Source organism: Odocoileus virginianus, chromosome 7 (genome assembly GCF_023699985.2).
Source record: "Odocoileus virginianus isolate 20LAN1187 ecotype Illinois chromosome 7, Ovbor_1.2, whole genome shotgun sequence".
Taxonomy (NCBI): Eukaryota; Metazoa; Chordata; class Mammalia; order Artiodactyla; family Cervidae; genus Odocoileus; species Odocoileus virginianus.
The window spans coordinates 28,499,145-28,511,348 of NC_069680.1; the positions used below are offsets into that span (position 1 = coordinate 28,499,145).

The following is a 12,204-nucleotide window of genomic DNA, read 5'->3' on the forward strand; positions in this document are numbered from 1 at the left end:
TACAGATTAGTCACGTGATCAAAATCATATGATTCATGCAAACTGTTAAAAATATTTAATCCAAATTATTCAAGTGTTCTGTGGATAGGGAAGCTTCAGGATATCATGAAAAAGTGATTTTACAAAATGGTGTTTAAAAATGACTGTAACTTCCTGAATTCCAAGCATGTACCCTCTCTCCTTGCAGGAAGCAGATCATCAGATACTTGTTATGTGTTGTGGCCCTGATTTCCCAAAGGAGTTTATTTCTGTAGACACAGTGGTTCAGAGCATCAATTATTTGCGAACAATTTTATTTCCATTATGAAATGCCATTTGTGGTTTGGATATCACGAATTCATACTGCAAGGATTGTAAACCTTTTTTATTGTTGTTAATCTGTCAGAACCTTTGTAAAATGGGTTCCTGTCTGTTAACTATCCGTAGAGAGGATTTGAGTATTTTTCTACTTGGACAACTGCTCACAAAAACAAAAGAGTATTTTGTGTTAAATAATCGGAAGTTAATCAGCATTGCAATGTGCAAAGAGCCTCAGCTCTTTTCTTAAGACTACTTCCTTGTTAAAAGTGCTACCTGAGGTTTTCAAATTTGGTCCTTTTTTGGATGAATGAGTCATTCTCAAACAAAATTGCAGTTTTGATCAACATCAAAGTCATCAGCCTCAGAACTATTACTTTTACGGCCTATCAGATGGCCCCTTGGGCCCCCAGACCATGAGAGGGTGGAACATAGCATGAAATGGAAAGACTAAGCCAGGAAAGAAAGAGGATGGACATTTCAGCTCAAAATTGTCACAATAGAAGCAGTCCCTTTAGGATGGGCAGCCATGAGGAGTCTTTAAGTTCTTCTGCATTGGAGATGCTGGTCTGAAGATGCGGCTGCTGGCGGTCCTGGGTCCAAGGCACAGAGTCAGGACCACAAGTGGAGAACTTGCTCAGTGTCCATTGTAAGATCGAGGTGATGAGGGGTACTCTGGACCTTCTGGGGCAGACTGTTCTCTTGACGCGTGTCCCAAATTCCCGCTAAGTGGCCCTAAGGGAATGTCTGTGGTGTGACTGAGTGAGTAAGGACTTATCCACAGACATTGCGGGTAGAAGTGATACTTGTTAGTTACAGATTGAGAGAATCCAAGATACAGGATCATGAAGGTTCAGAGAACCAGCCTACAGGGACCTTCTCATCTCCGAGGAGGACCCAGGGGCAGCCACAGTCTGCCATGCACTCCTCCTCCTTCCCGTGGCCTCTCCTAGTTCTGTCCTCTCGTAGGTTACCTAGGGAAGCCTGGCCAGGCAGCCCTCTGAGATCCCAGGGCTGTCTTCCTGAAATGCCTCCTGTCTCCATCTGTCCAACCTCTTCTGAGAACCCCTCCTGACGCCTGCCTTGGTCTCACCTGGTAGATATCGCCTGTTGCCCCTTCTTTGTTTCTTGTCCGTCCCCATCAACCACCAGCCTGTTTCGCCGTGGTCCAAGGTGACTTCTCAACTGATGGAAAGCGGTGATGATGCTCACAGGGATTATGAAAGCAAGGATGTTCGCTGTGTGACTGTCCTTGCCTAGGAAGCCTTCTGCTCTTGGGCAGGCCTGGTCTTAAAGGCCCTGAGTTCCATGTGAAAATATCCACCAAAGTGTGATTTGCAAGCCTGTGTAGAGACTGTCACGAGTGGGCAGAGGAGCCTGGCGGTGGGCATCTGTTTCTTTATCCCTGTGACCATTCCTCAGAGGTGAAGTCTATTGACGACTTTCTACCCTGGATGCTGAGTCCAAGGGTGCGAAATCCTTTTACAGTGAGTTCACTCACAAGCTGCTTAGTGAAGAGCGACTGTGTTAACACACTGGAAGTAATGACAGCCGCAGTGCAGACACGTCTTGCTCTGAGGCCCCCGGTGTAGTGGAGAGCATCACAGTTTAGCAGGGAGTCCGTCAGACAACCCAGGTTATCCACGCTCCAAGAGAATGGCCACTGTCAATCAGCCACACTAGCCTGAGTCAGGTGGACGGGAAGTCTTTAAAAAAGATTTTAAGATTTTTTTTTTTAGTTTAAAGATATTTTTTTCTTTATATTTGGCTGTGTCGAGGCTTAGTTGTGGCACATGAGGTCAGTGGTTGCAAGCTTAGTAATTAATGGCGGTGCGTGGACTTGTTTGCCCCTTGGTATGTGGGGTCTTTGCTCCTAGACTTGAGGAATCGAACCCACGTCCCCTGCATCGGAAGGCAGATTCTTAAATGCTGGACCACCAGGGAAGTCCTAGAAAAGGCTTTAAGAAAAAAAAAATTATTCATTTGACTGTGTCTGGTCTTAGCTGCCAGGGTTTTCCCTTGTGGCCCAAGGACTCTAGTTACGCTTCCCAGGCTCAGCAGCTGAGGCTCCTGGGCTGAGTCCCTCCCCGGCACATGGGATCATAGTTCCCTGACCAGGATGAATCAGTGTGCCCTGCATTGCATGGTCCAGTCCCCTTCCTACTGGACCACCAGGGAAGCCTTCAGAAGCCTTTTTTGCAAAAGAGAGGATTGTGGAATGTGTGGGAAGAGGAGAAAGAGTGCTGTAGGTGGGGGAGAATGAGGGTGGTGTGCCTTGATAGGCGCTGGGGTGTCCAACTGCACAGGGCCCCAGAGGTCATGCAAGAAGGTTTTGTGTCTTTCTGTTTCTCTAATCTCTGTTTCTGTGCCATTCAGTCCAGTTCAGTTCAGTCACCGAGTCGTGTCCAACTCTGCAACCCCATGGACTGCACCATGCCAGGCTTCCCTGTCCATCACCAACTCCTGGATTTTTCTCAAACTGATGTCTGTCGAGTTGGTGATGCCATCCAACCATCTCATCCTCTGTCATCCCCTTCTCCTCCTGCCTTCAATCTTTCCTAGCATCAAGGTCTTTTCCAGTGAGTCAGCTCTTTGCATCAGGTGCCCAGAGTACTGGAGCTTCAGCTTCAGCATCAGTTCTTCCAAAGTGTATTCAGGACTGATTGCCTTTAGGATTGACTGGTTTGATCTCCTTGCAGTCCAAGGGACTCTCAAGAGTCTTCTTCAACGCCATAGATCAAAAGTATTCTTCAGTGCTCAGCTTTCTTTATGGTCCATCTCTCGCATCCTTACACGACTACTGGAAAAACCATAGCCTTGACTAGATGGACCTTTGTTGGCAAAGTAATGTCTCTGCTTTTTAATATGCTGTCTAGGTTGGTCATAGCTTTTCTTCCAAGGAGCAAGCGTCTTTTAATTTCATGGCTACAGTCACCATCTGCAGTGATTTTGGAGCCCAAGAAAGTAAAGTCTGTCACTGTTTCCATTGCTTTCCCATCTATTTGCCATGAAGTAATGGGATCAGATGCCATGATCTTCAGTTTTTGAATGTTGAGTTTTAAGCTTTTTCACTCTCCTCTCACTTTCATCAAGAGGCTCTTTATATCCTTTTCACTTTCTGCCATAAGTGTGGTGTCATCTGCATATCTAAGGTTATTGGTATTTCTCCTGGCAATATTGATTTCAGCTTGTGCTTCATCCAGCCGAGCATTTCGCATGATGTACTCTGCATATCATTAAATAAGCAGGGTGACAGTATACAGCCTTGACATATTCCTTTCCCAATTTGGAACCAGTCTGTTGTTCCATAACTGTCTCTAACTGTTGCTTCTTGACCTACAGGTTTCTCAGGAGGCAGGTCAGGTGGCCTGGTATTTCCATCTCCTTAAGAATTTTCCAGTTTGTTGTGATCCACACAGTCAAAGGCTTTAGAATAGTCAGTGAAGCAGAAGTAGATGTTTTCCTGGAATTCTCTTGCTTTTTCTATGATCCACCAGATGTTGGCAATTTAATCTCTGGTTCCTCTGCCTTTTCTGCCTTGAACATCTGGAAGTTCTCTGTTCAGATACTGTTGAAACCTAGCTTAGAGGATTTTGAGCATTACTTTGCTGGCGTGTGAGATGAGTGCGATTGTGCAGGAGTTGGAATATTTTTTGACATTGCCTTTCTTTGGGATTGGAATGAAAACTGACCTTTCCATTCCTGTCGCCACTGCTGAGTTTTCCAAATTTGTTGGCATATTGAGTGTAGCACTTTCATAGCATCATCTCTTAGGACTTGAAATAACTCAGCTGGAATTCCATCACCTCCACTAGCTTTTTCATAGTGATGCTTCCTAAGACCCATTTTACCTAACACTCCAGGATGTCTGCCTCTAGGTGAGTGATCATACCATCCTTGTTATCTGGGTCATTAAGATCTTTTTTTGTACAGTTCTTCTGTGTATTCTTGCCACCTCTTCTTAATATCTTCTGCTTCTGTTAGATCCATACCATTTCTGTCCTTTATTGAGCCCATCTTTGCATGAAATGTTCCCTTGGTATCTCTAATTTTCTTGAAGAGATCTCTAGTCTTTCCCATTCTATTGTTTTCCTCTATTTCTTTGCATTGATCACTTAGGAAGATGTTCTTATCTCTTCTTGCTATCCTTTGGAACTCTGCATTCAAATGGGTATATCTTTCCTTTTCTCCTTTGCCTCTTGCTTCTCTTCTTTTCTCAGATCTTTGTAAGGCCTCCTCAGAGAACACTTTGCCTTTTTGCATTTCTTTTTCTTGGGGATGGTTTTGATCATGGCCTCCTGTACAGGGTTATGAACCTCCGACTATGTCATTCATTAACTATTTTCCCACTAATTATTTTAAAGCATATATTTTTTGAGTAAAATTTTGTTTGGAGAGCATTGTAGAGGCACACGCAGCTGTCAAAGAATAATACAGAGCATTTTTCTATGCTTTACTCAGCTTCTCCCCGTGGTAACCTCTTGCTGACCTATAGAAGTGTATCAAAAACAGACTGGTGATGGTGATACAGTCCACTAATCTCATAGTGAGTGTCCCCATTTGGCTTGCAAGCTTTCCTCTATTTATCATTAAAAATGTCAAGCATAAAGGAAAGCTGAAAGGATAGCACAGTGAAAACCATTATTCCTATCATTTGACTTCATCGGTTGCATGCATTCTGCCATGTTGGCCTCTACTATCTACCTCTAGTGGGCTTCCCTGGCTGCTCAGATGGTAAAGAACCCACCTGCAAAGCGGGGAGTCCCAGGTTCAACCCCTGGCTCAGGAAGATTAGCTAGAGAAGGGAACGGCAACCCACTTCAGTATTCTTGCCTGGAGAATTCCATGGACAGAGGAGTCAGGTGGGCTAAAGTCCACGGGGCTGCGATGAGTCTGACAAGACAGAGCGACTAACCACTTAGTTACTCACTTATGTACCTCTAGATATCTTTTTCTGTTAATATGTAGCGAAATCCTGTCTGAATGTGAGAAACATGTAAGTGGTTCAGCAGACAGCTCTCAAGGATGAATACAATGTCCAGTGGCTTCATTGTTCTTCCAGAACATCACTATCATCTCTTCATACGATCTACATTCAGATTCTCCCTCGATTCTCCCAATCTCTGTTGTCTTTCATTGCAGGCTTTCTCAAATCTGCATCTAGTCCAGATTTGCTCATCATATTTGCTTATTTCTCATTAATCTCTTTTTTTTTTCTCTAAAATAAGTTCACCACCTTCTTTTTCCTTCCCTTTCATGGCATCACTTTTTAAAATTCAATTTCATTTTTATTTTTTGCTTTTGAACAGATAGAGCCATTAGCTTTTCAGACTTCGCCCGTGCCATCCCCCCTCCCCCCGCCCTGTTCTGTAATTTTCAATTGCTGCCTTTTGTGCAGATTTGTTTCTTCAAATCCATATGTCCCACGAACTGGAAAGTGAAGGTGTTAGTCACTCAGTCACGTCCTACTCTTTTTGACCCCGTGGACTGTAGCCTGCCAGGCTCCTCTGTCCATGGAATTCTCTAGGCAAGAAGATTGAATTGGGTAGCCCTTCCCTTCTCTAGGGGATTGTCCCAACCTAGGGATTAAAGCCAAGTCTCCCACGTTGCGGGTGGACTCTTTAGCATCTGAGCCACCAGGGAAGCCCTCCACAAACAGGAAGCTTGATCTGAAATTCAAGTTCACCTTTTGGCAAGCAGAAGGAAGTGTGGTTAAGCATGCCCTGTTATGTCTGTCGGGAGGCTAAGAATTCCAGGCTGACCACTACTGTTGATAATGGGTTTGATCACTTGGTCAAAAGGGAATGACATCTGGATCTCTCTGTTGTGAGATACGTGGCCCTTAAAGATCATCATGAAACTTTGGATAATACTCTGGTGTCCACAGGAAATTGCCAGAGGTCTTATCCTCTAGCAGTTTTTCATCAGTTGAGTTTAGCATCTGAGATGGTCTTTGTCTGAAATGGTTATTTCTTTGACTTAAGAGAAGCGTGTCTTCCTCCTTCTGAGGATTAAGACCCTTTGGCTTTTACCTAAGAACATCTGGAAGCCACTGAGAATGTAGGTTCAGTGGAAGATTGGGAAAGTGTTGTTGCCTTGATCACATTTGAAGAGGTCACTCTGAATGAAGTGTGGGAATCAAGACAGACTAGAATGGTCATAGGTAGATGGGCTAGGCTTCCCCTCTGGGAGTCCCGGTGAAAAATGATGACCAATTTTCCAAGTGGGTGGGGCCAGAGATGGACAGAAGCAGATGGTTTTATAACAAGAAGACTTTGCCTATGGAATGCATTGATGGCTCTTATTAGAGCTGTTCCCTTATTATATGGAACATCCTGTGTACAATCTAACTAAAAATGCAGTAGGAATGGATTGATATAAAATGATGAAATTTTCACAAAATGTGTATTAAATCCTCCAACTCCTCTTGTCAACTTAGAGAAGGCAGTTGTAATAGCCTGTTCAGCTTCATCAGCCATTCCGGCAAATGCAGTGGTGAGGACCACCGCCATGGCTGGTAATTTATGCAGACCAACAGGGAAAGCCTTGAAAAACCTCATTTCCCACAATCTGCAGCATTTTGTTTGATCAGCAAAGTACCAACATTTAATAGCTGAGCCATACTAATGAAGTATGGGACTGTGTTTCCTAGAGAAAAAAAAAAAAAAAAGGAGTTGGTGTTGGGAAAATATGCTTCTCTTCCGGAATAATAAAAACCAGACCCGGTATCTCAATTATTAGGCTTTGAGGAGTAATCAGCAAGAAAGCCAGCAATTTCATGCAAATAGAGATGTGACTAAATTACAACACTCAGCCCGCAAAGGGGGCAACCTGGTCATTAAAATGGGAAACTCTTGACAAAGTAGGGAAACTTAAGTAGTGAGATATGAATTTCAGGAATTAAACTGGGGAGAAAAAGTGTTCCTTGTGTCAGGGGGCAGCAAGAATGCCCCTTGCTTGCAAGCCCTGCTGGTCGGGGCTCCCGCTGGTCGGGGCTCCTGCTGGTCGGGGCTCCTGGGGGCAGAGTTGGAAGGACCCAGGGCTCACTTTTCCCTCTTGACTTTGCCTTCTATCCTAACCTCTCCTGCACTCCTGCACTGGAGGCCTGTACTGTGACAGGTGTCATCATGGTGGCTCCTGGAGTTTTTATTCATGGCAGGGGTTCCACAAAGCCCTCCCGCAGCAGAAATGACACGCTGTAACTCTGTAAGCTGGCCATTGTTGGTAAGGTGGCAGAGAAGGTGTCTTTAATCCTTGGCTTATTCCTACCGTCAAATGGAACTTGTGTCTTTTTGCAAGAATGTCTTGGGTAGACCTCTGTGCTGGGAATTGCTTTCTGGGCTGCTTAAATTCTGCCCATCGCCTCGGTCTTCACAGCCATTGCACCTAATTATGAATCAGTAGATGAAATACATGGGGAACATCCATTCATTTGCTCGTCTGTGACCGCGGCCTCATTTTCCTAATGTGACTTCTCAGTCGCTTGTCCCCTTTCCACCCAGATCTTGAGGGGCCAAGTGCCCTATGTTCCTGGGGTGTGCGCTTTTAGGACGCCCGCTTGTTTTGTTCAGGAGATCTCAGAATAAGCACTGAACTGCCAGATTCAAGAAAATCTCCTAATTCTGACAGGCACAGAATGGACCCACTAGGAGTAGGGAACCCCCTCCTGATGCCAGGAGCAGTCTAATCAGAAGCAGGGCTCAGCTCTGAAATCCAGGGTACCATCTAGGAGACAAGAGAGCCATCACTGAGTAGCTTATGGAATTGATGATGCCACATAAACGACTTTGGCAACTTGACCATGTGCTCGATTGGTTTACAGAGTGCTGACTAGGTGCAGATGGTCAGGAGTTCCTGTCTGAACCTTTCATTTGTTAAATTATGTAAGAAAAAGGGAAGGATAATAATACTGCAGGTTGAACTTGATGGACCCTGTTTATAATTAAAATGTTCCCTGATAGCTCATTTAGTAAAGAATCCGCCTGCAATGCAGGAGACCTGGGTTAGATCCCTGGGTTGGCAAGATCCCCTGGAGAAGGGAAAGGCTACCCACTCCAGTATTCTGGCCTGGAGAGTTCCATGGACTGTATGGTCCATGGGGTCGCAAAGAGTCGGACACAACTGAGTGACTTTCACTCACTCAGAGTAAATACAAGACATAGTTATAACCTGCATGTTATACTTGATTGAAAGTGTTTCCTTAAGCAGAAAGGGTGTGAATATATGTAACTTTCAGGGGTTTATTCCTTGTAGCTATTAGAGAGACATGACCAGAGACTTTCTTTTAATATATCCTTGAAAAAGTTCTCCAGGACATGAGGTGCTCAGGTACACAGAAAGGCAGAAAGTGTCATATACAGCTCTGTGAAATATATCTTCATTACCTTCTGCTATATTTTCATTCAGCTAAAAAAAAAGTAAAAATAATAAGGTCATTTATAATGCAGTTATTCTGGGGGTAGAGGTGGGCATTGGTTTTTACCTTTTTCTCGGTGGGCTGTTTGAACGTTCTGCTCTTATTTCAGGATTTCCTGATGGAGACATTCATCATGTTTAAGAACCTCATTGGAAAGAATGTCTACCCATTCGACTGGGTGATCATGAACATGATGCAAAATAAGTGAGTACGGGGGAGGCTCTCCTTGAGGAGGTGCCCGATTCATGGCTGGTGGGAATGACTGTGTTGCCTGGGTACTACAGGGTGGCTCTGCTACTGCGATGCAGATGGTTCTTTGGAAAAGTGGGCTTGGAGATTGAGTGCTTTTCCTATGTCATTGCAGGGCTCTGGGGTTGAGAACTCAGGCTCTGCCCCCCGCAGAAAACAAACATAACTGTGATCCATCCTTCACTCTGCCTTTGTCCAGGGCTTCTGTTCGCCATCCAATTTTAACCATATGTGTTTATTAGCCAAAGCAATTCTCAGTTCCATGGGAGGCTTTTGAAAAGTGTTTGCGTTTCACATATTTCAGCTTAAAAAAATCATGAGCATTTTCATTATACTTATTAAATATTAAGTGTGTGCCTTGTTCATCATCTCCCTGTGAGGGCTGCTGGTTAGTTTTCTAGCACGTGCGTTTTGTAATTTCTGTAAGTGCCATCAAAGATCATGGGGTTCTCAATCACAGGAGGTTTCTGGAAGGAATTTCGGTTGATTTCTTTTTGCCCCTTCTTTCTTACTGAGAGTTTTGTGGAGATGATTGTCGGTCTATAGTCAGTACAGTGGTAAGAAGTAAGACAGGAGAGTTTGGGAACCCTTTACCCTGGTAAAATGTTGACAATAACATTTTGCAAAACTGCAGCACTGAACTACAGCCAGAGAACGGACATTGATACAATCTAGCTATCTTATTCAGAATTTCCCAGCTTGACTATAGGCCTTAATGCCTGTGTTTCCTTTCTTTCTTTTTTTTTTTTTCATCTTTTAGGGTTTTTTTTTTCCCATTTATTTTTATTCGTTGGAGGCTAATTACTTTACAATATTGTTTCCATTCTTACGATTTGTTTTTCACGTGGTGTATGTTCTCAAATCTGCCCCTATGGTGAGGACACCGAACATTTCTTTCGCCACAAGCATCCCTCTGGAACTCCTTTAAGCTGTTGCGTCAACGGTTTGTTCCTTTTCATGGCTGCAGCGTGGTCCACAGTATGGATGCACCACAGATGGTTTAGCCATTTTTTTTTTTTTTTTTTTTTTAAACCACTGAAGGACGTCTGGTGTCTTCTCAGTCTGGGGCTGTTACAGATAGATCTGTTACAAATAGATCTGTTATGAACGTTCCCGTACAGCTTTCTGTGTGGACTTAAGTCTTCATTTCTCTGGCACAAACGTCCCAGGGGTGTGAATACTGTGCTTGTGATGATTTACTTCAGTCGTGTCAGACTCTGTGCGACCCCAGGGACTGCAGCTCCCCAGGCTCCTCTGTCCATGGGACTCTCCAGGCAAGAATACTGGAGTGAGTAGCCATTCCCTCCTCCAGGGGATCTTCCCCACCCTGGATCGAACCTGCATTTCTTGCATCTCCTGCCTTAGCAGGCAGGTTCTTTACACTACTGTGGCCTTTAAATGCTGATTGCATGGTAATTGCATGTTTAGTTTTATCAGGAACTGCCAGACTCTGGCTGCATCATTCTCCATCCCCATTAGCCCTGGAAGAGATGTCCATCTTCTCTGCCTCCTTACCGGCATTTGCTGTTGTTGACATTTTTATTTTGGCCCTTCTGGCAGATGTGTACGATGTCTCACTGTGGTTTTCATTTGCGTTTTCCCTGATGACTTTGCCTCTTTTTAATGATTTTGTCCACCCCATGAGCAGATTCATAGCGGCAAGGATCTTTCCGTTTGCCTTTTTTGGATGATGCTACAATACTTTCTGTAATGAGCATGCTTAGTTCAGTCCTGTCCAACTCTTTGTGACCTCATGGACTGAGGGCCACCAGGCTCCTCTGTCCATAGGATTTTTCAGGCAAGAATACTGGATTGGGTTTCTATTTCCTCCTCCAGGGGATCTTCCCAACCCAGGGATTGAACCCATGTCTCCTGCACTGGCAGGCAGATTCTTTACCTGCTGAACCACCAGGGAAGTCCCACTTTCTGGGACAACAGGGATGAAATGGGCCCTGGGAATCAGCAGCTGCTGCTCTAAGCAGGTCTCTGCCAAGGCTGAGCCTCAGTGAGTGTTGTCCCTCTGAAGTCATATGTTGCTGTGGCTGAAACCTTCTGTGCATCTGAAGACACCCGAGGAGAAGTGGGGAGGCCCAGGAGCTGCCTCCCACAGCTGCAGAGATAGGGGTGGCCTGCGGCTCAGAGCAAAGGTCCTGGCCTCGGCTTCCTGGGTTTGCCCCTGCTGTCTTTTGGGATCTGCATCGTTACCCAGAACGTGAGGAACTTAAAGCAGAGGCTTCTCTTCCTTTTTCTCTGTTGGGATTAACTTTTTTGAGTGACGGCTTAGCATGAGGCTTGAGAGCTGCAGTTTTCATGTTTTTAGTGGCCTATCTTCCACATAAAACAAACATGTTGACAAACAAAGCCCGCTGTCTTGGATCCCCATGAAAACTTGGGTTCTCCTTACTCTGCTGCATGCTGTAGCTGAAAACGACTGTCCTGTCTCTCCCATCTAGCAGTGAAATAAGTAGGGGCCTCTGCGTTTAGGGGCTTCCCAGGTGGCGCTAGTGGTAAAGAACCCACCTGCCAACCCAGGAGACATAAGAGACTCAGATTCAATCCCTGGGTCAGGAAGATCCCCTGGGGGATCATGGCAACCCACTCCAGTATTCTTGTCTGGAGAATCCCATGGACAGAGGAGCCCAGTGGCCTACACTCCATAGGGTCGCACAGAGTTGGACACGACTGAAGAAATTTAGCACACATGGTGTACACTCTGCATTTAACCAGACCTGGGATAGACCTGCCGCATCAGGAGTGAAACCACAGAACTAAGGCAGCTCTGGGTGCCGTCAGGAGGCAGTGGATGTGTGCCAGCTGGATGTGGACTTGGCTTACACTACATGTCCCCTGCAGAGTGGCCCTGTCCCAGTTCAGTCGGGCACGGCTGAAGTGACTTAGCACACACACCCCTTAAACATGCCTTTGCTTTTAATCCTATAGTCTCTGAAACACAACTTTTCTCTAAGATTTACTACCTAGCCTGCATGACTTCTAAGCATAGACGTCAAGGAGCTCCTACTAAGCTTTTTGGTGCCATTAAACGTGTGTGTCTTGCAGAGGATCACATCCATTCCTGAGCTCTGTGGAGTCCTACTATGGACTTTTAGGACAGGATATCATAATAAAATAATTTCCTGTAGAAATTACCTAGATACCATAGAGGATTGTTTCTATGTCATTATATATTTGTCCTTTTTTATTCCTTTATTAAGGAGTTCATGATCAGAAGACTTATTGGAAGG

The 12,204-nt window shown here is 44.8% G+C and overlaps 1 protein-coding gene across 2 annotated transcripts in view; it reads left to right on the forward strand.

Moving 5' to 3' along the window:
- Positions 1 to 12,204, forward strand: part of DOCK1 (dedicator of cytokinesis 1) — a 545,853-nt gene that overhangs the window by 337,351 nt on the left and 196,298 nt on the right. For both annotated transcript variants that reach the window (XM_070470415.1, XM_070470416.1), the window contains exon 29: positions 8,823 to 8,917. In XM_070470415.1, the coding sequence (XP_070326516.1) occupies positions 8,823 to 8,917 (95 nt within the window). The remainder of the gene's footprint in view (positions 1 to 8,822; positions 8,918 to 12,204) is intronic.